At 42.0% G+C, this 25,713-nt stretch overlaps 1 protein-coding gene across 1 annotated transcript; it reads right to left on the bottom strand.

Moving 5' to 3' along the window:
• Positions 1-769: 769 nt before the first annotated feature.
• Positions 770-21,193, bottom strand: LOC140378330 (SH2B adapter protein 2). The gene is made up of 9 exons (XM_072464100.1): positions 21,061-21,193; positions 13,864-14,817; positions 12,099-12,200; positions 11,916-12,007; positions 11,539-11,639; positions 4,937-5,098; positions 4,666-4,868; positions 3,904-4,078; positions 770-2,482 (listed from the first exon to the last, which is right to left on the bottom strand). Exons 2-9 carry the CDS (start codon positions 14,785-14,787, stop codon positions 2,166-2,168), a joined length of 2,076 nt encoding a protein of 691 aa, XP_072320201.1. The 5' UTR covers positions 14,788-14,817; positions 21,061-21,193; the 3' UTR covers positions 770-2,165.
• Positions 21,194-25,713: the final 4,520 nt, after the last annotated feature.

Here is a 25,713-nt window from a genome sequence, read left to right as displayed (position 1 = left end):
ATTGGGAGCTGGTTCAAACCTGCTACAGTCTTTGGACAGGCCATTGTGTGAATGTGGCGTGAGTGAGTGATGACTGGACTTAGTGGTGTGTCTCTCAGTCATCCTCAAAGCAGATGTGAAAAAACAATAGCTACTGTAGAGAGTGAGAAGCTCACTACAAAGAGTGAAGGCTCAAGTCCAAGCAAAATGGTGAATATTGTAAGCTATAAACAAATGAATACAATGCTGTGCATTGTATTCATTTGTGCAAACAGTGTTTAAAATGGAATTGGCAATGTCAATTTACATGTACATATAATGTGTGAATTGAAGTAAGCTTTTAAAATGTACTTTGTAGGACTATTTACATCCTTAAGAATGTTTTGTAAGATGATTTGGACTTGGACAATGGTTCAAACAAGAAAATACAACAATAATAATAATTGATAAAAAAAAAACATTTGCGGATCCTATTACACAAGATAAGGGGGTACAGTCTCAAATCAGGAGTGTGAGACAAAGATCCAGAACCTCTGATGCACATGTATATAAAATGCCATAAAATGTTGAACATTTGACCACTAGGAGGCAGCCTAAATCACCTTAATGACCCAGTCTGTATATGTACTGAACGTTTCAAATCAAGTTTTATTATCTTCGGGGGAATAGTTTTTATCCGTTTAACTTTCCTGTGGCAGAGTTGTTCTCTCTGTTATTTTCGGTGTGGTTATATAGTATAAACCAAAAACAGTATGGTTTTTACATATGAAATAATATTGACTGCAGGCTGTTCAATTTATTCACGTTTTATTGACAGAAATATAAAGTAGTATGTCAAGTACATCACTTTGTACAAAATTGCACAGACTCTTCAAAACTCAGCCAGACAACAGGAAAATAAGTCCAAGGGATAAAAGAGCAAATGCTGATATGTGAGATGGGCTTTAGCAACACTCACGAGTCTACAGAGGGGCTTTATAAACAAGAACCATTTTGTACATAAATAAGATTCAACAGGAAAATGTAATTTACAACGACTGAAATAAACATATTTAAAAATAGGATTTAGATTGGCACATTAGCTCCTTCTACTCCTCAACAGAAAACATCAGCTCATTTTAGGACCAATGGCCATGCTTGTAGGGACAAAAGGTGCTACCTCAATGTATAGGATATGTTTATGTTTCTCCAGATAATGGCATTGTTGCAGCTCATGTGGAGGCAGAAAAGTGTTGTGTTTGCTTGCTAAATAATGGTTTATCTGTGATTTTACTTTTAAATCAGTTCAGTCGAGGTTAACTGAACATCAGCCTATCAAGCATGGCCATTCACCGCCCTTTAATTTACTGCGATACAAACTTGAATCTACAGTTTAAAACACTGCTATCTAAAATAACCAAAGATCCCTAGTCAGTTCCGCTAATAAATGCTGGATTTGGTAACAAAACCTTTTGCTACACCAAACACCCTCAACACAAACAGTTTGGCATTCATACGCTCATTCTGAAGAGTAACACCGTCCGAGAACCCATGTCACTCTTGCAACCGTCGAAGGTGAGAACTAAACCATTTTAGAGAGTTAAATGTGGGTGGAAACTGATCACAAATTATCCCCTGCATTTGATCACGGGCCGTTTCCACATTATATTCATTGGACCGAAGCCTTCGTCCTTTCAAAGTCCAGAGGTAATTGACAGGCACTGGGACATTTTAGGCTGTACATGTTTAAGAAACTAACATTATCGTGATAACAATTGCGGTAGTGATGCTAGTGGACATCAGAACGAGAGCAGGGACGCCTTATAGGGACACTTAAGATATCCGGTAAAAGACTTGAAGCAGCTTTCTAAACATTTATCCTCTTTCTGAGCACAGACAGTCTTTGAACTCTTGATCCTTGATATGTGTGGCGACATAGGCTCATGCTCTCAGGGAATTCTGGGTAAGAATGAACAGGAAGTGGTCGGACAAGTGAATCAAATCCATATGTCCCAACAAATGAACTTCCTAAATCTAAAGTTAAAGCGTTCTAAAGTACCCTTCTCTTTAAACTCCCACTACATTGTGATCTATCAGCGTGGCCCTCACTCTGCGATAAGAGAAACAGGAAATGCCTTGACATAAACACAAGCAAATAAACAAAGCAAGTAGGGGAGTAAAGTGAGAGCCTCCGGCCAGTGAGATATTTAGTAGAAAGAGTACTGGTTCTCCACTGCCCGGGCCCTGCGTGTCCCATCTGAGTCGTGATAGTCGTCGGACCCCCCACTAGAGCCATCCAGGAGGCGCTCTGAGCTGTTGCTGCGACTCTGGAGCCCCCCTCCTGTCCCTGGGTCGCTGCGGGACAGAGAAGGGTGGGCAGTGGGCGACGAAGTGGTGCTCGAAGACAGTGGAGTGTCCTGGGGCGGTCCCGTAGAGATGGTGGACAGGTGGACAGCTGACTGAGATGATTCCGTCCTGCAGTGGGCCTCTCTGGGGGGAGCGGGGGCTGTAGTTGTCAGGACATCTGTAGCAGGAAATAATGGCACCTTAGTAATGTAAAGTTGAGTCGCCGAAAATATACAAGAACTTTTACAGCAAAATTAACTGACTCAAGTAAAAAGTAGCTCTAAAAAGAATTAATAAGTAAAAAAAAAAAGATATAGCAAATTTACAATGGCTTCCGGATTATTAAAAAAAAAAAAGTGACAACATTTGAATATAATAGTTTAATTAGTTGAATCACACAGGCATAAGATTCCACTATCTACTAACTAAACACTAAAAATATAAACTACCGTATTTTCCGGACTACACGTTTTTTCATAGTTTTGGCCGGGGTGTCACTTATACTTATATATTACTATTTATATATCTATACTTATACTCTGGAGTGACTTATATGTGATATTTGTTATTTTCACACTTGCAACCGCATTTCATACTCCAGTGCAACTTATATGTTATGTTTTTTCCTTCTCTATTATGTATTTTTTTGGCAGGTGCGACTTATACTCCGGTGCGACTTATAGTCCGGAAAATACGGTATAACTAAAAAAAAGTTATTGTTGAAAAGTTGAGGACTTTTGCCATTTAAAATATATATTTTGAATTGTTCATTTCTATGGCAACGGAGCTTGCTTTTCATCCCTACAGATTATGCAACTCAAATGTTTTTACAAGTACAAACATATTTTTGTTGGTCCCATCTCCCCCGAATGGGAAATTGCAAGTCAATGTCAAGCCATAAGTGTATCAATAAAAGCCTTTTAAGCTCAGAATCAAATGCGTAGGCTATATGCTCATGTGAATGTGTAGGTCCAGCGGTCATGCACACAGGGGCTCTTTGTGACCGGCAGGGCGGTTGTGGGTGGGTTGTGGCCAGTTCCAGGGCCTGCATGCTAAATTGTGGTGGTATAATCGCCCCCTCACTCCCCTGTACAGGACGGCATTCATTACATGCCAGCACTCTTCCTAAAATGTTCTCCTATTTTGAAGTTGTATTGAGTAACGGTCTCATACTTAAAAATGATTGCCAACTACTACTACTACTATCACTACTACTACTGAACCTGCTACTACTACAACTACGTCGTTTATCAACCTATTGTTCAATAAATCAAAGACGGAACAATACTTTTTGGGACTCAATATTTATTGTGTTTAGCTTTTTTTTAAATTAAAAACTATTTTGTTATGTCCAAATATATATAGCTACTACTACTACGACTACGACTACTACTACTACTACCACTACCACTACTAATACTACAAATACTTTTGTTGTCAGTATAATCAGAATATAGCCTTAAAACACATCATCAAGAAAAACATAAAAAAACAAAAAAAATATTCATCAGATGCAACAATATTCACCAATAAATAATGACTAAAATAAACAAATGTAGAGTATATTTAGGTTAGGTTGTTGTGCATTACCTCACGTACCTGTGTTGTTGCTCCTCTGCACCTGCACGTAGGAGCGTAGGGTGATGTCAGCGGAGCCTCCGGACTCGAGGGGGATGGGATGGGCGTGGAAGTGCCTCAGCATGTCCGACACCGTGTGAAACCACAAATGGTGAACGTGACACTGGCCGTTATCGTTCACTGACAAGCGCAAATGCTGAAAAGGAGACAGTAAATAAGAGACGTGGTAGGAACAGCTTGTGATTTTGTGAAGGTTGAAATAATCCAAACACAAAAAACAGTGAGAGGTCGGCTCTTCTCAAGGTCCTCTCTCTGTGGGAATGAATGCCAAGGCTGACACCGGAGGAAGAGGTGGGAGATGACACTTTCTCTGCACAGCCCTTCCAGGATGTGATGTGGAGCATACATAGAAAATTACTTTAATTATACTACTTACAAAACACTGCTTTTACTTAATTTAAAATGGCCATTTCCCATACCGTTAAGGAAAGTTATATCTTGGTTGACACAGAAATGATAATGACTTATGATTTATGATCTCATAAAACATGAGTAGACAAGTTGAATATTAGGTGATAAGTGTTATTAAGTGATGAATTAAAAAAAAAACATTTTATTAGATTAACATCTTGTGAGTGGTGTGTCATTTCGATTAAAATGCTTTTATTGTTGCCTAATATTACATTAGAGTATGATAGAAGTTTGGGCAAGTTAGAGTCAAATGATGGAGGTGATGGTTAAAAAAAAAGAGCTGATTTTGATGTATTTATTAATTTAACTCACCTTAGCTTTTCCCTGGAAGTTGAAGGTGAGAACATACTCTCCTGGTCTGGTTTCACTTTGTCGAATCACAAAAAGCCCATGGCTTCTGGCTCCACCTGCCAAAACCAGCTGCGCCGCACGAACACGAGACAGTGTCCCATGAAACCAGGGGTACCCCACCAGACTGGCATCCCCCTCAGACTCTTTTGCTCCTTCACTGCCACCTACACAGCGCATGATTCATCAGTAAATTCAGTTTAGTGAGGGACCTATAACAGTTTGATTGTCATACCTGCAGCGTTATGAGAGCTTTGTGCCTCTGGGGACTGGAGGAAGCGCTCTAAAGGCACGTGTGACGGGTGCTGGGTGAATGGGGGTTCCCTGCATCTGACAGAGGGGGCGCTGTAGTGCTCCGCAGCTGTTGAACAAGCTCTCTCTGGGGCACGGTAGATACCTAGTACAGAAACACACATTTAAATAAATTTATCCTTAATAATAACAATAACAATAACAACAACTATTGTTATTATTGTTATTAGGCCCGAGCGCCACAAGCTGGCGAGAGGCCTATTAATCTCGTAAGGCCGTGCGAAGCACGGCTGCGAAAGTGCGCACGTAGTGCGCACGAAATCGAGCGCGAAGCGCTCGCCCACTTCCAAACACTCACTAACGCACTCCTTCACTCATGCACGCCCCGTGCATACTAATTAGTAGTAGGAAAATGGAACATTACCGTTGTAAACGGGCGAAGCCCGTGCAAAAGTGCGCACTAAACGAGCACTTTACATTGAGATGACGACCGCGAAGCGGTCGTCATCCCCATATAAAGCACTCATTTGCGCTAAGTAGCTCACGAATACGTTCCCCATCTCTTGCATGTTCCGTGCATATAAGCATGTAATGCAAAAATTGAACATTATTACTGTATAGAGGGCCAAAAACACAAAGTGGGCGGAGCCCACTCAAAATTAACGAAAGTACCCGTCAGTGACCAGGGACCCACACCATGAGGTAGGAAAGCGCGAGCGCTTTCCGAAAATGTATAGTTTATGATATTTGAAAAATGGGAAACATTGTTTTCGCATCGGAATATTATTAGGCCCGAGCCCCAGCAGGGCGGAGGGCCTATTGCTCCCGCAACGCTGCGGAAGGCAGCGTTGCAACTGTCTTACCAAACATGCGGGCGCAGCCCGCATGTTTGGTGCCCCGTCGCCCATGGCAAGTACAGTGAACTAGCCCATGCCGAAGGCATGGATCATGCATACTTACTCCTGCTATGACAGAAATAGTCAACAATTAGTGAATGGGCGTAGCCCATTCACTAATTGTTGACAACAGCAGCGCGAAGCGCTGCATTCCTTCAAAAACCCTCCTGGCATCGTCCCGTACGCGAGAATCCATGCCGCAGACATGGGCCATGCTTGTATCTGCTCAAATCAATGGAAGTCTATGGGGAGTGGGCGGGGCATCCCGACGGAATAGGGAGTGACGAGCGCGTAAGCGCTCGTAATGATGATTCCACCCCATGGCGGCATCGGGAAGGCTTAGAGCTTTCAAACGATGTATAATTTGTTGTTATAGTGGAAACGGCTATATTGTTTTTGCTAAAAATATTATTATTTTTATTATTTTTCTTGTTCTTCTTCAGCGCTTTGATCTCTAATTTGACCCCCTGAACATGCTCAAAAACTCACCAAACTTTGCCCAAAATTCAGAATCGGCGAAAAATTTTATTTTTTCTGGGCCATTTTTTTTTTCGTTAAAAAATGGCGCGACAGCGCCACCGACAAAAGTCAAAATACATTGCGCCTATGGGAGACGCCCCGAGGTCAACTTTGGCGTAAAGCTACGAAATTCGGGACACACATTCCTCTCGTGAGGATAAACAAAAAAAATCATTGTGGCCACGCCCCCAAACTTACCCTATGGCCGCCATCTTCCTTTGAAAATGAAAACAAGCTGAGTTAGCCATTTTGTTTACGTCAAACTTTGACGAACTCCTCCTAGGGCGTTTTGCCCACCGACTTCAAAATCGGCGTACATCCTCTGGACAAGTGGGGCATCTAAAGTTATTAAATTTTTTGAGATACCTTTTACGGTCTGTGTGCGGCGCAGCCGCAAAGTTGGACAACTTATTTTGGAATATTGCAGGTCTAAAAATTGCTCCCATTTGATCAAAACCAGTCCGATTAGGACCAAATTTGAATCAGTTGTTAAACTTTCTAGTTTGGACCAGTTTAGGCTGACAAAATTGAAATGGCAGTGATAGCGCCCCCTACAGAGTGACCTTTAAATTAACATTGAAGGTCAAAAATTAGTTTTACCAAAATTGTCTAAACTTTACCCAAAATTCTATTTTGCCGTCCCGATCACAAAAGCCAATCACAAAAATGCCTAAATTTTTACGCCGTAGTCGTAGCGATGACAGAAACCTCCCATGTTATTCCTATGGGAAAACCACAAAATCTCTCAAATTACCACATTTTTATGTTTTACACTTTAACGAAGTCCTCCTAGTGCGTTTTGCCCACCAACCTCAAAATCGGTGTACGTCCTCTAGACAAGTGGTGTATCTAAAGTTATCCAAATTTTAAGGATAACTTTTACGGTCTTTGTGCGACGGAGCCGCAAACGTTTCCCAGAATTCTGACTATTTGGCCTTCAGAGTGGCCTATAAACAATAGAGTTTTTCCAAATGACATGATATTTTGAACAAAATTCTAATTTGCCATCCTGATCATAAAAGTATGAGAGCCAAAGTCATATTTTGTACGGCGTAACCGTAGCGTTGACAGAAACATCCCATGTTATCCTTATGGGAAAATCGTAGAATCGCTCAAATCACCACATTTTTACGCTTCACACTTTAACAAACTCCTCCTAGGGCGATTGTCCGATCAAGTTCATATTTGGAGAATATCATCTACACAAGCGGGGCATCAAAACTTACCCATATTTTGATTCTAAGTGCTACGGTCTCTGTGTGGCGGACCCGCAAATATATGTCAGAAATGGGAAAACAGCGAAATCTCTAAAATCACCACATTTTTACGCTTCACACTTTAACGAACTCCTCCTAGGCCGATTGCCCGATCAAGCTCATATTTGGGGAAAATCATCTACACAAACGGGGCATCAAAAGTTATCCATATTTTGATTTTAAGTGGTACGGTCTCTGTGCCGTGGAGCTGCAAATATACTGTCACAAATGGGAAAAACGCCAAATCCTTGAAATGTTCACATTTACGCTTCACACTTTAACAAACTCCTCCGTGGGCAATAGCTCGATCAAGCTTTACTTTGGGAAATATCATCTACACAAGCGGGGCATCAAAAGTTATCCATATTTTTATTCCAAGTGCTACGGTCTCTGTGCGGCGGCGCAGCAAATTTGACTGACACTTGTGTTCATTTGCACTGGATTGGCCATGTCCAATGTGTCGCCGTCTGTCAAGTTCTTTTTTTATTCAACACACAATAAGGGCGCCATCTTTATCAAGTCGAAAGCGCAGAGTCGGAAGGCCGGCGGCCCGCGAGGGCCGTTGGATGCCGCTTGCGGCTTTAATTCTTTCTTCTTTCTTCTTCTCGGGACCAACCCCCCTATTTTTCACCCAGTGAACATTGACGAAAAGTCACAAAATTGTTCACACCTCTAAAAATCGTGCCTCTCTACATTCTGGCTATTTACCTTTTCTAAAATAAAAAAAATTGGCGCGTCAGCGCCCCCAAATGTACCAAAAATGCATTGAGAGATGGGAAATGACCCAAAAAAAATCTGATCGTAGAATCATGAAATTTGGCGCCGAGGTAGATGGTGACAAGAGAAGTAAAAAATATTATTACGGCAACGCCGTCCGCCCAACCAAATGTCGGCCATATTGCTTCAAATATGGCTAAACATGACTTCGGAGTTTTTCCAAACGTCGTACTTTTACAAACTCCTCCCAGGGCGTTGGCCCTAAAAAGCTGAAATTTGGTGAAAATGCTACTGAGGAGTGGGACATCAAAAGTTATCCAAATTACATTGATACCTCTCACGGTCTCTGTGCGGCGAAGCCGCAAACTGTAGCTAGAATTTCAGAAATCTCCCATATTTAAAATTTCTGCCGTTTGCGCAGATAAAGTCCGAATTGCGTCAAATTAGAATCAGTTGTTAAACTCTTTGCCCTAAACCTACTTGAAGTGAAATAAATTCATTTGGCGCCACAGCGCCCCCTACAGATTTTATATGGAGGTTAAATGACTCAATTTTGGCATCCCCATCAAAAAAGTCAATGAGACCCATGTCATAATTGTTATGGCGTTGCCGTAACGATGACCGAAACCTTTCATGTTATTCCAATGGGGAAATCGCCAGAACATGTTTACACTTTAGACTTTCACAAACTCCTCTTAGGGCGTTAGCCCTATCAACATGAAATTTGGTGAGACTCATCTTCAGGACCATCAAAAGTTATCCACATTTTCATTCAAAGAGTCACGGTGTCTGTGCGGCAAAGCCGCACATTTTGCCAAGAATTCAAAATAAAATAGCTTTTTGATGGTAAAACAAAGGGGAGAAGATGTGACAGCGTCACAGATTCAGCAGTAGGCGTAATAAAAGGACAATTGGGGCGCGTTAGCGCCCCCTCCTCTTGCGGCGTGGCGGCGGTGTGGCGGCGGCGTGGCGAGGGCCGATCATTGCCGCTTGCGGCTATATTTATTATTGTTATTATTATTATTGTTATTATTATTGTTATTATTATTATTATTGTTATTATTAGGCCCGAGCGCCACAAGCTGGCGAGAGGCCTATTAATCTCGTAAGGCCGTGCGAAGCACGGCTGCGAAAGTGCGCACGTAGTGCGCACGAAATCGAGCGCGAAGCGCTCGCCCACTTCCAAACACTCACTAACGCACTCCTCCACTCATGCACGCCCCGTGCATACTAATTAGTTGTAGGAAAATGGAACATTACCGTTGTAAACGGGCGAAGCCCGTGCAAAAGTTCGCACTAAACGAGCACTTTACACTTCGCGGTCGTCATCCCCATATAAAGCACTCATTTGCGCTAAGTAGCTCACGAATACGTTCCCCATCTCTTGCATGTTCCGTGCATATAAGCATGTAATGCAAAAATTGAACATTATTACTGTATAGAGGGCCAAAAACACAAAGTGGGCGGAGCCCACTCAAAATTATCGAAAGTACCCGTCAGTGACCAGGGACCCACACCATGAGGTAGGAAAGCGCGAGCGCTTTCCGAAAATGTATAGTTTATGATATTTGAAAAATGGGAAACATTGTTTTCGCATCGGAATATTATTCTTTCTTTCTTTCTTTCTTTCTTCTTCTCGGGACCAACCCCCCTATTTTTCACCCAGTGAACATTGACGAAAAGTCACAAAAATGTTCACACCTCTAAAAATCGTGCCTCTCTACATTCTGGCTATTTCCCTTTTCTAAAATAAAAAAAATTGGCGCGTCAGCGCCACCAAATGTACCAAAAATGCATTGAGAGATGGGAAATGACCCAAAAAAAATCTGATCGTAGAATCATGAAATTTGGCGCAGAGGTAGATGGTGACAAGAGAAGTAAAAAATATTATTACGGCAACGCCGTCCCCCGAACCAAATGTCGGCCATATTGCTTCAAAAATGGCTAAACATGACTTCGGAGTTTTTCCAAACGTCGTACTTTTACGAACTCCTCCCAGGGCGTTGGCCCTAAAAAGCTGAAATTTGGTGAAAATGCTACTGAGGAGTGGGACATCAAAAGTTATCCAAATTACATTGATACCTCTCACGGTCTCTGTGCGGCGAAGCCGCAAACTGTAACTAAAATTTCAGAAATCTCCCATATTTAAAATTTCTGCCGTTTGCGCAGATAAAGTCCGAATTGCGTCAAATTAGAATCAGTTGTTAAACTCTTTGCCCTAAACCTACTTGAAGTGAAATAAATTCATTTGGCGCCACAGCGCCCCCTACAGATTTTATATGGAGGTTAAATGTTTAGTTTTGCGAAATTATATGAAATTTGACACACAACTCAATTTTAGCATCCCCATCAAAAAAGTCAATGAGACCCATGTCATAATTGTTATGGCGTTGCCCAACGATGACCGAAACCTTTCATGTTATTCCAATGGGGAAATCGCCAGAACATGTTTACACTTTAGACTTTCACAAACTCCTCCCAGGGCGTCAGCCCTATTAACCTGAAATTTGGTGGGACTCATCTTCAGGGGTGGACCATCAAAAGTTATCGACATTTTCATTCAAAGAGTCACGGTGTCTGTGCGGCAAAGCCGCACATTTTGCCAAGAATTCAAAATAAAATAGCTTTTTGATGGTAAAACAAAGGGGAGAAGATGTGACAGCGTCACAGATTCAGCAGTAGGCGTAATAAAAGGACAATTGGGGCGCGTTAGCGCCCCCTCCTCTTGCGGCGTGGCGGCGGTGTGGCGGCGGCGTGGCGAGGGCCGATCATTGCCGCTTGCGGCTATATTTATTATTGTTGTTGTTATTATTATTATTGTTATTATTATTATTATTGTTATTATTGTTGTTGTTGTTGTTGTTGTTGTTGTTGTTATTATTATTATGTACTTAATAGTTGGTATGTGGAGTTTTAATGGGTACAGTCAAAGGGGTAGAGGGAGGGACCAGGGTTCAGCAAGCTAAATTTGGGAAGGCCAAACCTGCGAAGGCCCTGCCTTATTGATAACGACAGCATGGGCCTTGAGTGAGTACCAAAATAGGCTCTAAAAGCAATTTTAATCAACAACCACTGTCACCCCATAGTCCATTGTTTGAATGATTTTATCTAATTACAGAAAGCAAAGGGCAATAGTCTGACACATTGTTTCCTTTTAGTTAAAGGTTAGTTACTGCCTGTAAAAACAAGAGTCTTGCCTTCAGACAGCAGTTCACAGCTGCAGGAGGCCACCATGGAGCAGTTCTTGGATGCCGGGCCATGGGGACAGGACGCCAGCTCTATGTCGTCACCGCTGTCCCTGTACACAAATAAGTCAGTTAGAGGAACCACAAACAAACATCACAGCCAAACACTCTCTACACATAAGCTGTTTACATCCACAAGTTTCACCAATGATCTCTGGGAAAACTGGGATGGAATGTCAGCAGTCGATGCGTTTGTGCAAAGTAACCTGTCAAAAAATCCACTAATTGAATGATTAATGACTGTGTGTGTTAGGCCTCCTTCCCACCCAGTCCCCCCCCTTCTTTCCACCCATCAAAAACCAACAGCAAATATTTATGAGTGAGTTTACCCTGGGTCTATGCAGTCCTGAATGTCGGCAACCCACGAGTTCTTCTGCAAAGAGTCGATGGTTTCCATAATATACTCGCACCCGTTTTCCACCTAGAGGATACAACGGACTGTGATGGCACTGCACATCAGAAACACGGCATACATATTCAAACTAAATAGTGTGAAAACGATAAAGGTTTACCTTAAGTACAAATGTGTTGTCTTTGTCAGGCATCTCCAGCGGCATAGTGGTCCGCACTTCCACAATGGCTGACAGTGGTATGCTGACTTTGGGCTTCGAAGACTAAAGGAAAACAACAAATCTTAGTTTCAATATAAATCCTACATAAATAAATTATAACAGAGGGGTAAATATGTGCCTGGACTGCTGAAAAAAAGCTCAGTTAATCACAAGGCTTCAGACGCATTCACTTTTACCGTCACGTCATAGCATATTATACCATTCATATATTGATGTGTGACTACCGTATAACAATGTTGATCCAAACACTTTCTCATAAAGCTTTTCTACAAGAGTGTTTTTAATACGTTTTTATAAGTTATCTGTTATTCTGTTATTCATTTCTGTACCTATTTTGTGTTTCAACAGTGGGATTTCCTCACTGTGGGACAAATAAAGGCTTATCTTCTACTATCTTATCTTAGACTTAAATACAGTGTTTTGAATCACTTGTTAAGATAAAGTTTGACCATGAAGTATAAACAAAATGTGGTTGATGAAGAAGTGTTTCCTGTGTGAAAATCTGCCTGACCCCTACGTGCCCTCAGCCAATCCAATGAGTGCCACTGGATGTTCGCCTCAGACTGTTGTATATGCGAGACAGGAGCTAACTGATGCTCTGGGCCAGACTTATCAGCTCATCTGTCTGGAGTAACACTGCTGTGTTGGCTGCCGTCCACGCCCATCGCTCCTTTCCCAGGATCAGATGTCAAAAACCACTTCTTGTATTCAACCGTTTGACCATTTCCTGGAGCTGAACAGATCACATGTCCAACAGCAGGGAGAAAGAAAAAAGTTAAAATGTGACAACAACACCACCACCACAATATTTGTAATTTAATAATCAATGATCTTGTGATGATATTTTTTATTTGCTTGAAGTATGTCACTCAGTCTGCTGGTCTTAGTGGTCATGGTCCGGTGGTGGCTTATAACAGGATGCTGTGTCATAATGAGGCTCGTGTGAGTGCAGCAGTTGCAGTTGTTTGAAGCTCGCTGTGAGTTCAGTGCTGCTGTGTCATAATGCAGACAGTTACAGCGCTGCAGTGGGCACTATCCGCCACTGAGATATATGTGATGTATTGAACCACAAACGTTTAAGGCAATGGAACATATTCTGAACAAAATTAAAGCAATTAATCATATCTGCAAGTAAAGCAGCACTGTGTGCGTTCTCTGGTGGTGGACATTTATTTCTTGTTTCTTGATTTGCTGAACCACTTCGGTTTGTTGCTGTGGTCATTTAGTCAAAGATAAGGGGAACTAATCAATATTTATTTTTAGTGTCTGAAAGGAGATAACTGTGATTGGTTCGCTTAAACAGAAATCAATATATTTTCCTTTCTTCCTACTTCCCATTGACTTCCTGTGCCCCTCCTCCATTCAAAGCCTGCTCTCTACCTGTATCTCCCACTCGAAAGACTCATCCTCACATTCCCACCAACCGTGATCAAAGTGCGGTGGCAGATTTATACACACTCAGCTGAACAGCCGCATGAACTCCTTAAGGTCAAGGCACTGATCTGGAAACTTCATCCGGACAAGTGCGGAGTGCTCCGGAGTGAGGCATACTGGGTCACAGAGTTATCACACTCAGCTGGATACAGCCCCTAACAGGACAGTATATTCTGCTTTTTATGAAAGAATGTATCAACACTGTTTGATTGCAATTGTGTTCATCAGCAAAAAACACAAACAAATAAAACAAATCAAACCTATAGAATACCTTTGGTGGGACATAGAACTCCAGCAGAAATTTCTCTCCTCCCTCTTCTCGTTTGGTCTTCCTGAGCAGCAGGCGACACTTCAGCCACTGTGCAGCCCCCATACAGTTTGTGTCATCGGCCACCATGTATTTGAGCGCACCCTCTCTCTGAATCTCCAGCAGTTCAGCTTTGTGACCCTGAGAGCCCCGAGGAAGACGTAACTTCTGGGACCATTTCTCACCCCCAGTGGCTTCACCCACTCCTCCAGCAGCTCCTCCTGTTCCCACTGTCCCATTGGACTTCCTGTTCCCAGAGGGAGCATCCGGTTCCGGAGAGGCTCGTCTGTGCCACATCTCTTTGACCCCGTCCACCACACACAGACTCATGTTCCTCAGGGAGAAGCCTTTCTTGAAGCGGGCCTTTGGGTGACTGATTGACACATCTTCAGAGCTGCGCGACTGTCCCAACGCAGACACTTTATGGGTCATTTGGGACCCTCGAGTATTGGTGCTTCCCCCTAAATCCAATCCTGCACCCCCACTGTCCATACTGTCAAGGGACTCACTGGAGGCCCCAGCGTCTTTGCGTCTCTGATAAAGGTCTTGGCCGTAGGCCAGAGGACAGCCCTGGATCCCCAGGAAGGGAACAATGCTGTATTTGGCAGCAGAGGTGGAGCCGTCTTCTCCTGGAGAGGAGGTCGAGTTTTCCCGGACTTGGGTCAGAGCTGAGGAGAAACACTCCAGGAAATGTTGGGCAAAGTGCTGTGAGAAGCTGGCATCAGCACCAACCGAGTCGTAACATGGGTTCTCAGAAAGGAAGCGCTGAAACTTGTCAGCGAAATCTGCAGCAGAAGCACGTGCATGGACCTCGCAGAATTCTCGCCAGTCGGGCAGTGGACATGAGGAGGAAAGCTCCGGGCTACCAGGCACCACGGCTCCGTTCATCACTGGGCCATGCCAACCCACCAGGAGAGGCTGCATACAGACAAAAACATCTGTTAGAAAGTAATAAGCAATTAAGTACATGATTTTTGGAGACGTTAATGTGTCAAGACGCAACAAACTCTGCTTCTGCAATTAATTTAATTTTAATAGAACGCAATTACTGGTTTCGTGTTTATTAATTCACCCGTCATTCATGTGCAATCTATGTGCTGTCGTGACACATATTCATGTGCAATTACTGTCGGGATCACATGAAATGGTATTTATTTATTTATTTGTCTATGGGAGTTTTTATTTTTTTTTATTATCTTCTACTGAAAGTGTTTTTCAGACTTCCTATAAGTGATCTGTTCTTCTGTATCTACCTCTGTATCTACCTGCGTTGCACCAATGAAATTTCCCCATGTGGGACAATAAAGGAATATCTTATCTTATCTTATCTTAATCCTGTAGTGTGTATTTGCAAGCACAGACTTTGCATGCTTGAAATCAGTTTTATTTTAGGGTTAACAAAGCCTAAAATAAAATAAAATAAAGTCAATTCATTGAGCAATATGTTGAATGTTGCCACATTGCCAAGAAAACAAAACAAACAAAGTGACAGATTCCACATTCTCACTCCATAAAGTAAGAACATTGTGACAATCAAATGTGACAGTGTAAAGACATCCTTGAAGTAGACTTCCAAACTGAATTGTGGATTATGAGAAACACTGTTGTCTTTATTGTTTACTTTTTATAAACTTGTTCCCCCAACAATCTTTGAAAGCAAGCCAACGTACTGTATGTCTCATGTGTAAATACCTCTTTGATTTAAAGGAATATTATTTGTCATTCTACTAAAAACACAATTAGCTACATCTAGAAACCCAAACTCCTGTTTGCCTTAGAAATAGTATCAAATATTCACAGCCCTATGTGAAGTTACTCATGTGTGTAAAACACATGGTACAGGATTCTGGAGGTCCTCCAATTGGAACAGATTGTTTAGTGTCGCATTCAACTGACATTACTGACAGATCTATGCTAATCTAATTTTTATATTTTAATTTATAATCGTCATTTAAAGTATAGAATATACAAGTTGGGACTCTCTTGTAATTGATTAGATCCATCCATTTTCTACCGCTTGGTCCCTTTCGGGGTCGCGGGTGACTGGAGCCTATCCCTGTGACTTCGGGCCTTAGGCGGGGTACACCCTGGACAGTGGCCAACTTGTCGCAGAACCAAATCTATTAGTGCATGTCCTTTCTTAGGTCATATGTCTCGTGTCCACTTTATATCTAGCACATTTTACAAACTGAACATTTCCAAAGCACTGCACAAAACAATTAAAAACAAAACAATTTATCTACTATTCCTCATAAATGAATCAACAATAAAATTGATACATAAAATATCTCAATTCTGTATTAAAATTATTTTTAAAAGTCCCTGTTTTTTAGTCTTAAGCATCACGAACTGGAGCTGCCCTCAGACCATGGAGCTGGCCCTCAGACCGTTGAGCTGGCCCTCAGACCATGGAGCTGGCCCTCAGACCGTGGAGCTGGCCTCAGACCATGGAGCTGGCCCTCAGACCGTGGAGCTGGCCTCAGACCATGGAGCTGGCCCTCAGACCGTTGAGCTGGCCTCAGACCATGGAGCTGGCCCTCAGACCGTGGAGCTGGCCTCAGACCATGGAGCTGGCCTCAGACCGTTGAGCTGGCCTCAGACCATGGAGCTGGCCTCAGACCGTGGAGCTGGCCTCAGACCATGGAGCTGGCCTCAGCTGGCCCTCAGATCATGGAGCTGGCCCTCAGATCATGGAGCTGGCCCTCAGACCATGGAGCTGGCCTCAGACCGTGGAGCTGGCCTCAGACCATGGAGCTGGCCTCAGCTGGCCCTCAGATCATGGAGCTGGCCCTCAGATCATGGAGCTGGCCCTCAGACATGGAGCTGGCCCTCAGACCATGGAGCTGGCCCTCAGATCATGAGCTGGCCCTCAGACCATGGAGCTGGCCCTCAGACCATGGAGCTGGCCCTCAGACCATGGAGCTGGCCCTCAGACCATGGAGCTGGCCCTCAGACCGTGGAGCTGGCCCTCAGATCATGAGCTGGCCCTCAGACCATGGAGCTGGCCCTCAGATCATGGAGCTGGCCCTCAGATCATGGAGCTGGCCCTCAGATCATGGAGCTGGCCCTCAGACCATGGAGCTGGCCCTCAGACCATGGAGCTGGCCCTCAGACCATGGAGCTGGCCCTCAGATCATGAGCTGGCCCTCAGACCATGGAGCTGGCCCTCAGACCATGGAGCTGGCCCTCAGACCATGGAGCACATGGTAGTGTGTAAATTTGGATCTGTGTGTTATGAGGTGGGTAGATTATCAAAATATTGGTAATATGTGACATGTTGTTTTGAAAATATGCACATTTTTAATACCGTGTACATGTACTTTTGTGTGTAATTTAGCATTTGTCAACACTCAACCTCAACTAATACTTTTAAAGACACTTTTAACATATTCCTGTTGGATTGCCATAATATGAGTATCAGTTATCGGGACGCTCCCCTTCACTTCACCCACCTCTAACTGTTGGGCCAGTTCGTTCAAAGCTTTAAAAACAAACAATACAATTATGATTTGCTTTGTGCTTAAAATTAAAAACAGCTTGACTGTTGATAAAAGACAAACGTGATAAAAGCCAAATGTATTCAACAACTATAATTATTTGTTTAAAATCACAGTGACTCTAAGGTCATTAACCATTCAGAAACACACCACACAAATCCAGCAAAAGGACCAACACAGGTGCATGTCTCAAACGTGACCCTTCTTCTCACGATGAGGATGTGTCTTTTCATGGATATCGCACAGAGCTAACACACAGAAATACATGGCACAAGCACCAAGTCAGCATGAAACTTAAGTCGTGGACACGGGAGGAAGTGGACAGGCTTTTCTGGAGCTCAGCACAGTCTCTCTACTGTACAAACTGCAAAGTGCTGCACTGGAACTGGGTGAAGGCAAGACCAAAGAAATGAATGAACAAAAAGACAGACATAAGAGGAGGGAGGGACTGTGTAGGTGTGTGTAAACGAGTGGATGCCTGGGGATGTTTTTACTCCTATTGGAGCAGCTGCTAAAACAATCAGAATAAAGACGGTATATCATGTCTCCAAACAGACCCCTGCTCTTTAGGTCTCATAAGCTCTTGTGTGTGCTGCATCTAGTCCTATCTGTGGTTTAAATAAAAGTCGCCATGCTTAACTTCCCCCTCTCGGCACAGGGCCCAGGGGAGCAGGGTTGATTTCTCTGTCAGATGGCTGGAGGTTCTGATGGTAACAGTAAACTGGGGAAGGAGATGTTAGTGATTGCAAAACACATCATATCACAGTGTGGGACTGAGCTGAGCAGGAGCTGTGTATGGACAGTTAATTCTGTGTTCTATGTTCAGTATATACTGGCTGCAATCAGAAACACATAAAGGCAGTTGAAAATAATGTTGTTGTTTTTCATTTATACCATCACAGCTCTAGGAATGCTGGATAAACTAGTGCTACAGTATACAAACTGCATTTTTTGTGTAGTTTACACAGTGTCCTACACTAAAAACACTTCTATGTGACTTATTTTCTTCTCTACAGCAGTGTGCTTGTTCTGATTGGCCAGTGCCAGCATTAGTGATGCTTTGTTCCCACCCCTGGGAGTTTTGGACACATGTTTTCTAAAGTTATCCCTGCTACAGAACACAGTATAGCTAATACTACAGTGCAAATACTTGGTTTGAGACATTATATGCCCCTTAAAAATTACTTCCTCGTGTGATGTTAATAAATTAAAGATCATTTCATTGTTGTCTTAATGACTCAAACATCATGGGACATAAGCCAAAAATATTTAAAACCAATAAAACAGAAATGAAAGTCATTTCACTTACCATGTGAGGTATCATGTGATATGAGTTGTTTATGCTTTCAGTTGTACTGAAACTGCTACTTAGGTATAGAACAAAAACTATAGCCAGCATAATTAATATGTTGTCAATACAAATATTTATAGAAGCATGATAAAACCGTGCATGGAAAATGTGTTGAGATGCCAGCATGGGATTATCTGCATATATACAAATCATTGTTTTGTCACTTGGGCTTACAAATATTCAAGACCTTAATCACATCTTCAGAGCAGTGGCTCGTCCCCCAGCTCTGCTAAACAGTGAACATGTAAATAGTGTGTGAGCCCACAAATCCATATGGCAGCCAGTGATAAAGGATGGAGCGCGTGGGAGATGTGCATTCCGTCACTGAGTTCCATTTCCTGTCTCTCACCCACCACCAGGTCTAACTCCTTTTACAGACGACCACAGGTCCCGCTCAGAGCCATCAACAGGAGCGGCAAGTGTGCTTGTGATGCTAATGTTTTCTAATGATTATATTGATGTTTGTTACTGCCCTCAAATCAATTCTTATTATTATGTCACTAATTATTATTTTTTTAATAACCCTTTGAGGTTATTCTTACATGTTTCATTAGCGTGATAATACTTGATTTGAGGGCAGGGAATGTAGCCTGTGCCCAAATGATCGTGTGACTGACTGTGTTGCCAGAACCTTAACTTGCCAATAAATGACACATACAAGTGTTTCTTATTGTCAGTATATGGACAAAGTGTAACTTATTCATGACTGTTGCAGGTTCTGGGCTTTAGGTAGTGACCATTCAGCTCAGAGAGACGCACAGGTTTAAACCAACTGGATTTCAGCAGTGAAACTGGCAACACAAATAAGAGAGACTCGTGTGAGGCTCACTCTTCTGATTACATGATCATCTTGAGAACCACAACACTAAATGAACACATAAACAACTTGGACATCATGTCCGATGTTGAATAAATGAACATAACAGTTGAGAAATATTTGATTAGGACATGTTTACCTTGTATCTGGGGACATACACAGGTCATGTTAATGAAGTTCGAAATAATACATTCTTCCTCCCTTTAACTCGATTCAATGAACTAATATTTTTTACACAAACCTGTTCAGAGACTGCAGGTAGAAATTAGAAACTTTACAATAACGTGGGTCAATGTTTTATGTGCATTGTCCCTGATAAATAAAACTAATCAACTCAGGAGTTGTGATTGCGCTTTGAATTTCCTCACATTGTCTTTCTTGGGTTAAAACTTTCTAGATCCATATGACATATGTTTTGGGTTTAGAATTCCCGAGTAAAAAGGAGGCATTACTCTATCCTGTCAGTTGCATTAATGATAGACTAGGCTATACTCATTAGTCTGGCTGAGAGAAAAAGACACACAGTGCTTCTACATAGATGGATCAAATTATTGCATGGTAATGAATAAATAACAACCAGACTGTTTCAAAGCAGTCTCCTGCCATTAAACATTTTTGCATTAGCTCCAAGTTGCTGAGTCATTTTTTTATTGTTTTATTGTAATTGAATTCTGCATCATATGCACTTTAATACATTTGTTTAGTTTTTAGACAGCAATCTGATATTTAAACTGATATTTAAAGCGTGCCATGAAAATCTGTGCCTCTAATTTTAATACAAATGTTTCGTGAGTTCCAGTCATTCAATAGGAAGTGAAATCAGCTTTCATTATCAAAATACATGAAGTGTGCAGTGTGCATCATAAAGAGATATATGAGAAAAAGTCAATATTAGGCCTAAACAGAGCTGGTGCTTGGCCTATTTGAAGGCAACAGAGTCTCGTTGTGCAGTCTGGTGCTGGACTTCATGAATGGAAATGCTATTGAATGGCTCCCACATCCAGCCCCGCACAGGGCCAATGAATGGAGCGTGCGTCGGTACCGTGTCATTGTTGGATCATCCACGCAGACACAGTGTGGCTACATCACACCCGAGCGCAGACGAAGGCCCCAAGTCACTGTCACTGGCTACTCCCCAAAGACCATTACACAGATGATCGGAGAGGCCCAAGCACGAGCTCAGGGCACAATGTTCCCAACGGACTCCACCCAATGGAGGTTAAAGCAGAGACAGAAGACGCGCACATCCCTGTCATAATGAAGGCGCACTTTAGCACGCAGACAGTGGGGGATGAGCACGGCACACGCAGCCTCCTCTCTCCTCAGCACCGGGACCTCTCTGTCCCCATCACGCACTATCACTGTGCGCAGCGCGAACACAATCACAAACGGACACAAGGCTAACGACGCTGCTGGCGGAGCTGACATTGTGCGATTAAACAAAGATGTTCCCTTAAAAAGAAATTAAAGCACACACACAGAAGCAGGTTTCTCACCTCAATACGGCGCGGTTTTGACGAGCATGGCAGGTTCGTGTTCCTCAGACGTGGTTCCGGGGCCACTCAGCTGGTGCGCGTGGACCTGCTCTGGACGCGCTGTCGGGTGGTCAGCTGTGCCTCCATCTCTGCTCTGGACCCCCAGCTTCTGCCTCACCGCTGCCTCCTTTCTGTTGTGAACCAATCAACACACAAGCAGAACAAAGTGAGCCCAGACTGCGGTTCCGGTATGAACTTCAAAAGTAAAAGCACTCGCAATGAGCCAAATTCCCATGTTTTAACAGTATACCTAACCAATACTTCGAATACTGCGGACATGTATTTCAATAAGGCTGTTTGTTTACATGAGCCGCCTTTTCACATTTTGACCATCGTGATTTAAAAGAGGAATAAGGAGATTGGTTAAATGGGCCAACAACCTAAAAGCGAGCATTTTTAGACAGAGGCCACATGTCTGACCTTCTTAACATCTGTGTTGTGACACGACAGATTTCCAGAGAAAAGGTGACGACAATTTGCATGTTTCTGTAAGTGTGAGAATGCTTTTATTTTGAAGGCAAGACCATAGCAGTCTGACTTGATCTCAGCTTCCGGTGGTTCATTTGTTCTGATCTTTTTAACAGCATCCGACTGACCTTAAAGGAGCCACACCCTTTTATTGTCCCCATATTGTTCTACCGTTGAAAAAAAAATATGTTTGAGCACTCGGTGTAAATATTATAAATATCATTATTATCTCTAAAGTGATGATGTTTTATTATAATAATAAGCCGTGATATTTCTGCTTCACCCACACGTCCAAACAACACCCAGCATAGTGAACACCTTTACTATAATCCTCTTTGAATGGATTGACTCTATGGCCACACACAAGGTCAAAGGCTGATGGTTGACGTAATAACTTCACTGCTACAGGACAGGAGGCAATATGGGACACAACTGTTTTCATTTACTACTTTATCAGTGACTGTGACTGGGTTGAGATGTATAGTTAATTATATTACAAAATTAGTTATTCAAGAAGACCTCTTGTTTTCTCACAAAAAGTCAAATCAATTGTGTGATAAATATGTGATTGTCAGCTCAAGGCCTAAATGCAGTGAGGAGGTTCCTAATGAAACTGAGGCAGAACAGGTCCGACACTGTCCTCTGAGACCTTATATTGATCACCACACATTTCCTGTCGGAAGGAAGAATCGACAGAGCCCTGTGAGGCAGGGGCCACTTCAGTCTCCAGCTCATTCACACTTTGTTTCATGTTTTTGTCTCTACATGGCTCTGCTTTGGTCCCATAACCCCCCACTATTCTAGCCATCGCGGTGGAGCACAAACATCATCCAGTGACGTGGGGGGGCATTGATTGCAAGTTCAAAAATATCCCAGGTTAAGACTTGGTAGGGGTGAGCTGTGGGAGGGAGGAGGCCTGGGGACAAAGTGGACAAGAAAGACGCTTTTGAGTGGATTTCCGCTGAACACATTCACAGAACTGGACTTGGAGATTGGCCTCATGGGGCCATTTGAGAGTCAATGTGTCAATGGGCATTAATAGAAGCGGCCTCTCGTCGTCTCCGTGTCAGGAAAACTCTGGAGCATGTAACCACTTTCCAAGTACAGGCCTGTGCTCCACATGGCCCTTAAAGCCTTACAGAGAATTGAGAACACACATTTTTTCAACATGTTCAGAGATCAAGTTGTGCAATTTTGACTTGCTTGTTGGGTATATTCCCCATGTACAAAGATATAACAAGTTGCAAACAAAGATCTGATGAGCGGTCACACACTCCTTTCCCCAGCAGTTGAAATGATGGGTCAAATGAAGAGGACTAAAAGTGTAACATTAATAGGCAACTTAAATTATTACTTAAAGCAAATTAATTAATCCTTCCTTGTTCAAACTTGAATTCTTTGTTTATTCTTTAAATACTATAATCAGCACATGACGCTACTACAACATAATCAGATGTTGAATGAAAATTATAACTTTCACTTGATCAATTATTTAAATTGAATCGGTGGTGCTCTAATTCCCGTATAATAAAAAAATAAGTGAAATTAATCTTAAAGAACACATAGTTTAAAAAAAATAAAAGAAATAACACAACCAATAGACTGAATAACTTTGCAATACCCAATAGGTATCAAATAATCCATACATTGATTAATCTAAAAATAAATAAATAATACTAGAAATACCTTCTTCTTCTTCTTCTTTGGTGTTTTATGGCGGCTGGTATCCAAGTGTTACATTACTGCCAGACTTTATTCTTTAGACCTGAAAAGCCTTTTGAACTACGGTGACTCGTCTGACATGCATGCTGGGTCACGTGGTTAATTCCACGTTGTTGCTGTTGCTGTTGCTGTTGCTGTTGCTGTTGCTGTTGCTGTTGCTGTTGCTGTTGCTGTTGCTGTTGTTGTTGTTGTTGTTGTTGTTGTTGTTGTTGTTGCTGTTGCTGTTGCTGTTGCTGTTGCTGTTGCTGTTGCTGTTGCTGTTGCTGTTGCTGTTGCTGTTGCTGTTGTTGTTGTTGTTGTTGTTGTTGTTGTTGTTGTTGTTGTTGTTGTTGTTGTTGCTGTTGCTGTTGCTGTTGCTGTTGTTGTTGTTGTTGTTGTTGTTGTTGTTGTTGTTGTTGTTGTTGTTGTTGTTGTTGTTGTTGTTGTTGTTGTTGCTGTTGCTGTTGCTGTTGCTGTTGCTGTTGCTGTTGCTGTTGTTGTTGTTGTTGTTGTTGTTGTTGTTGTTGTTGTTGTTGTTGTTGTTGTTGTTGTTGTTGTTGTTGCTGTTGTTGTTGTTGTTGTTGTTGTTGTTCGGGGGCGCTTCCCCCTGTGGTCACATGACAAAAGAACTGTTTCCATGGTAACGACAGAGGGGGCGGTGAAGGTAATGGGACGTGATAAAATAAACACACAGTTGTTTATCCTCCCTCAGTGAGTGTTTTTAGAGGACCAAAAGAAGTGCAATGGTAAGACTGGGACTGGGTCTGACTTTGGTCATTTAAGTAATGTTTATGAATGTACACTGTCCCTGTCAAATAAACTAATAAAAAACAGAGAGAATATAACAAAGAAGAAATAAATAGCCAAGCTGTATGTGTTTTTAATGCCTTATTCAAAATGTTAATGGAGTCCTTGTTAGTACTTTTGTCAAGGGTTTTCATTTTGTTTTGATGTTAATTGAGCTAGAATTGCATCGATCTGAAACCCATAGATACGGCCTACAATTCAAGTAGGGTGTAAAGTAAACTCTTTTGTTCGCCGTGTTCTGATGAAGCTTATTTTTTAAAATGTTAATATTTCAGATTCCACGGTCCCATTTTTGTCATGTTCCATGAAAATGTGCGCAAAAAGGCTATTTCTACAGAAATCCAACATTTATGAAAATATACTGTGTATGATTTATTGCTCATGATAATCATTTAAAAGAGAAGATTTAATCATCATAGGCTTTCTCCTCAGAGATAGACTGTACATGTCCTGCACTTAAACTATCCACACATTAACACAATTGTGCTATGTAGTGTTTTCTATTGTTTCTAGAAGGTTGCTCATTTCAGTGTTTTTTTCATTCAAATGTGCTTATGTTTTGGGACCATAGATATTAGAAGATTCACCCAGTCATCAAAGAGCTGCGATAATAAGTACAAGGAGAGTAATTTATGAGGCTGGTCAGTAGCAATTCTTTTTATCTTATTTTTAAAAATAATATAAACATGTACAGTATATTCTAGTTGTACTTATAAGGGAGTATAATACTTCGCCTGTAATTGTAAATAGTTGCATTTTAATTGATATTTGAAATTGATATCTGATGTCAGCCTGCCATCTTGTGGACGGTTTGAACTCCACTGTCTCTGGGCCCTCAGTACAAACTACATTATATTATTATTACAAACACATGAAAGAAATGCATCGCCTCTGATTGGTCAAAGCTCAGATAAAATGCGGACTGTTTTAAAACGATTCAATTCAACGTTAAACTGTTTAAGTAAACACGTTTTTACATAATAGCCTGTTTTTTCTCTAGTCATAAATGCCTCCAAACTCTACAAGAACAAGCAGATGACCCAGGGTTCTCAACCCTTTTCAGTCGCAACACCACCCACACTATACACTACCCACAAAGTGCTAAAGTCGCGTTATAAATGAAATGTATAAATTCATTTGGTTGGCCGGCAAACAGGAGTCTGCATTTACCACTGCACTTCGAGGCCTCGCAGTCTCATGAATGATGCAGTCAGAGCCAACAGAGTGAAAAAGAAGAGAGAAACTGTGTGCTTGGATGACTTGGTCAGTTAGTTATAAGTCACCTTACCTTATAACAATATACTGTGCGTGTTTGAATTAAGATTGGCGAATTGCTAGCAATAAGACTCTTCAGTGATAATTAAAATGGCTACAGAGCCAAATAGCCCAGCAGTTTCGGCCGCGGCGCGCGGCTCTATAGACACTCCCAATTAAAATATGGTTCTTGTAAAACTACCACAGCCAGCAGACAAATTTTAAGAACTTCTTTCTGTTCTGAAAGTTTAATTTCCTCGACTTTTGGATCTCATCTTTGATTAACATACTGGATACGAGGATTATCCTTAACAATGTTCTCCTCTATCAAAGACCATTGTCTATCACAAGCGCTCCTAAAATCAACACACAAAACAACACAAA

The sequence above is a fragment of the Eucyclogobius newberryi genome, unplaced genomic scaffold (genome assembly GCF_026437365.1).
Source record: "Eucyclogobius newberryi isolate DKJ021-1_F unplaced genomic scaffold, fEucNew1.0.hap1 SCAF_10, whole genome shotgun sequence".
NCBI classification, from domain to species: domain Eukaryota; kingdom Metazoa; phylum Chordata; class Actinopteri; order Gobiiformes; family Gobiidae; genus Eucyclogobius; species Eucyclogobius newberryi.
Note: the sequence above shows the minus strand (reverse complement) of the source record. Positions and strands in the feature narration are given on the sequence as shown.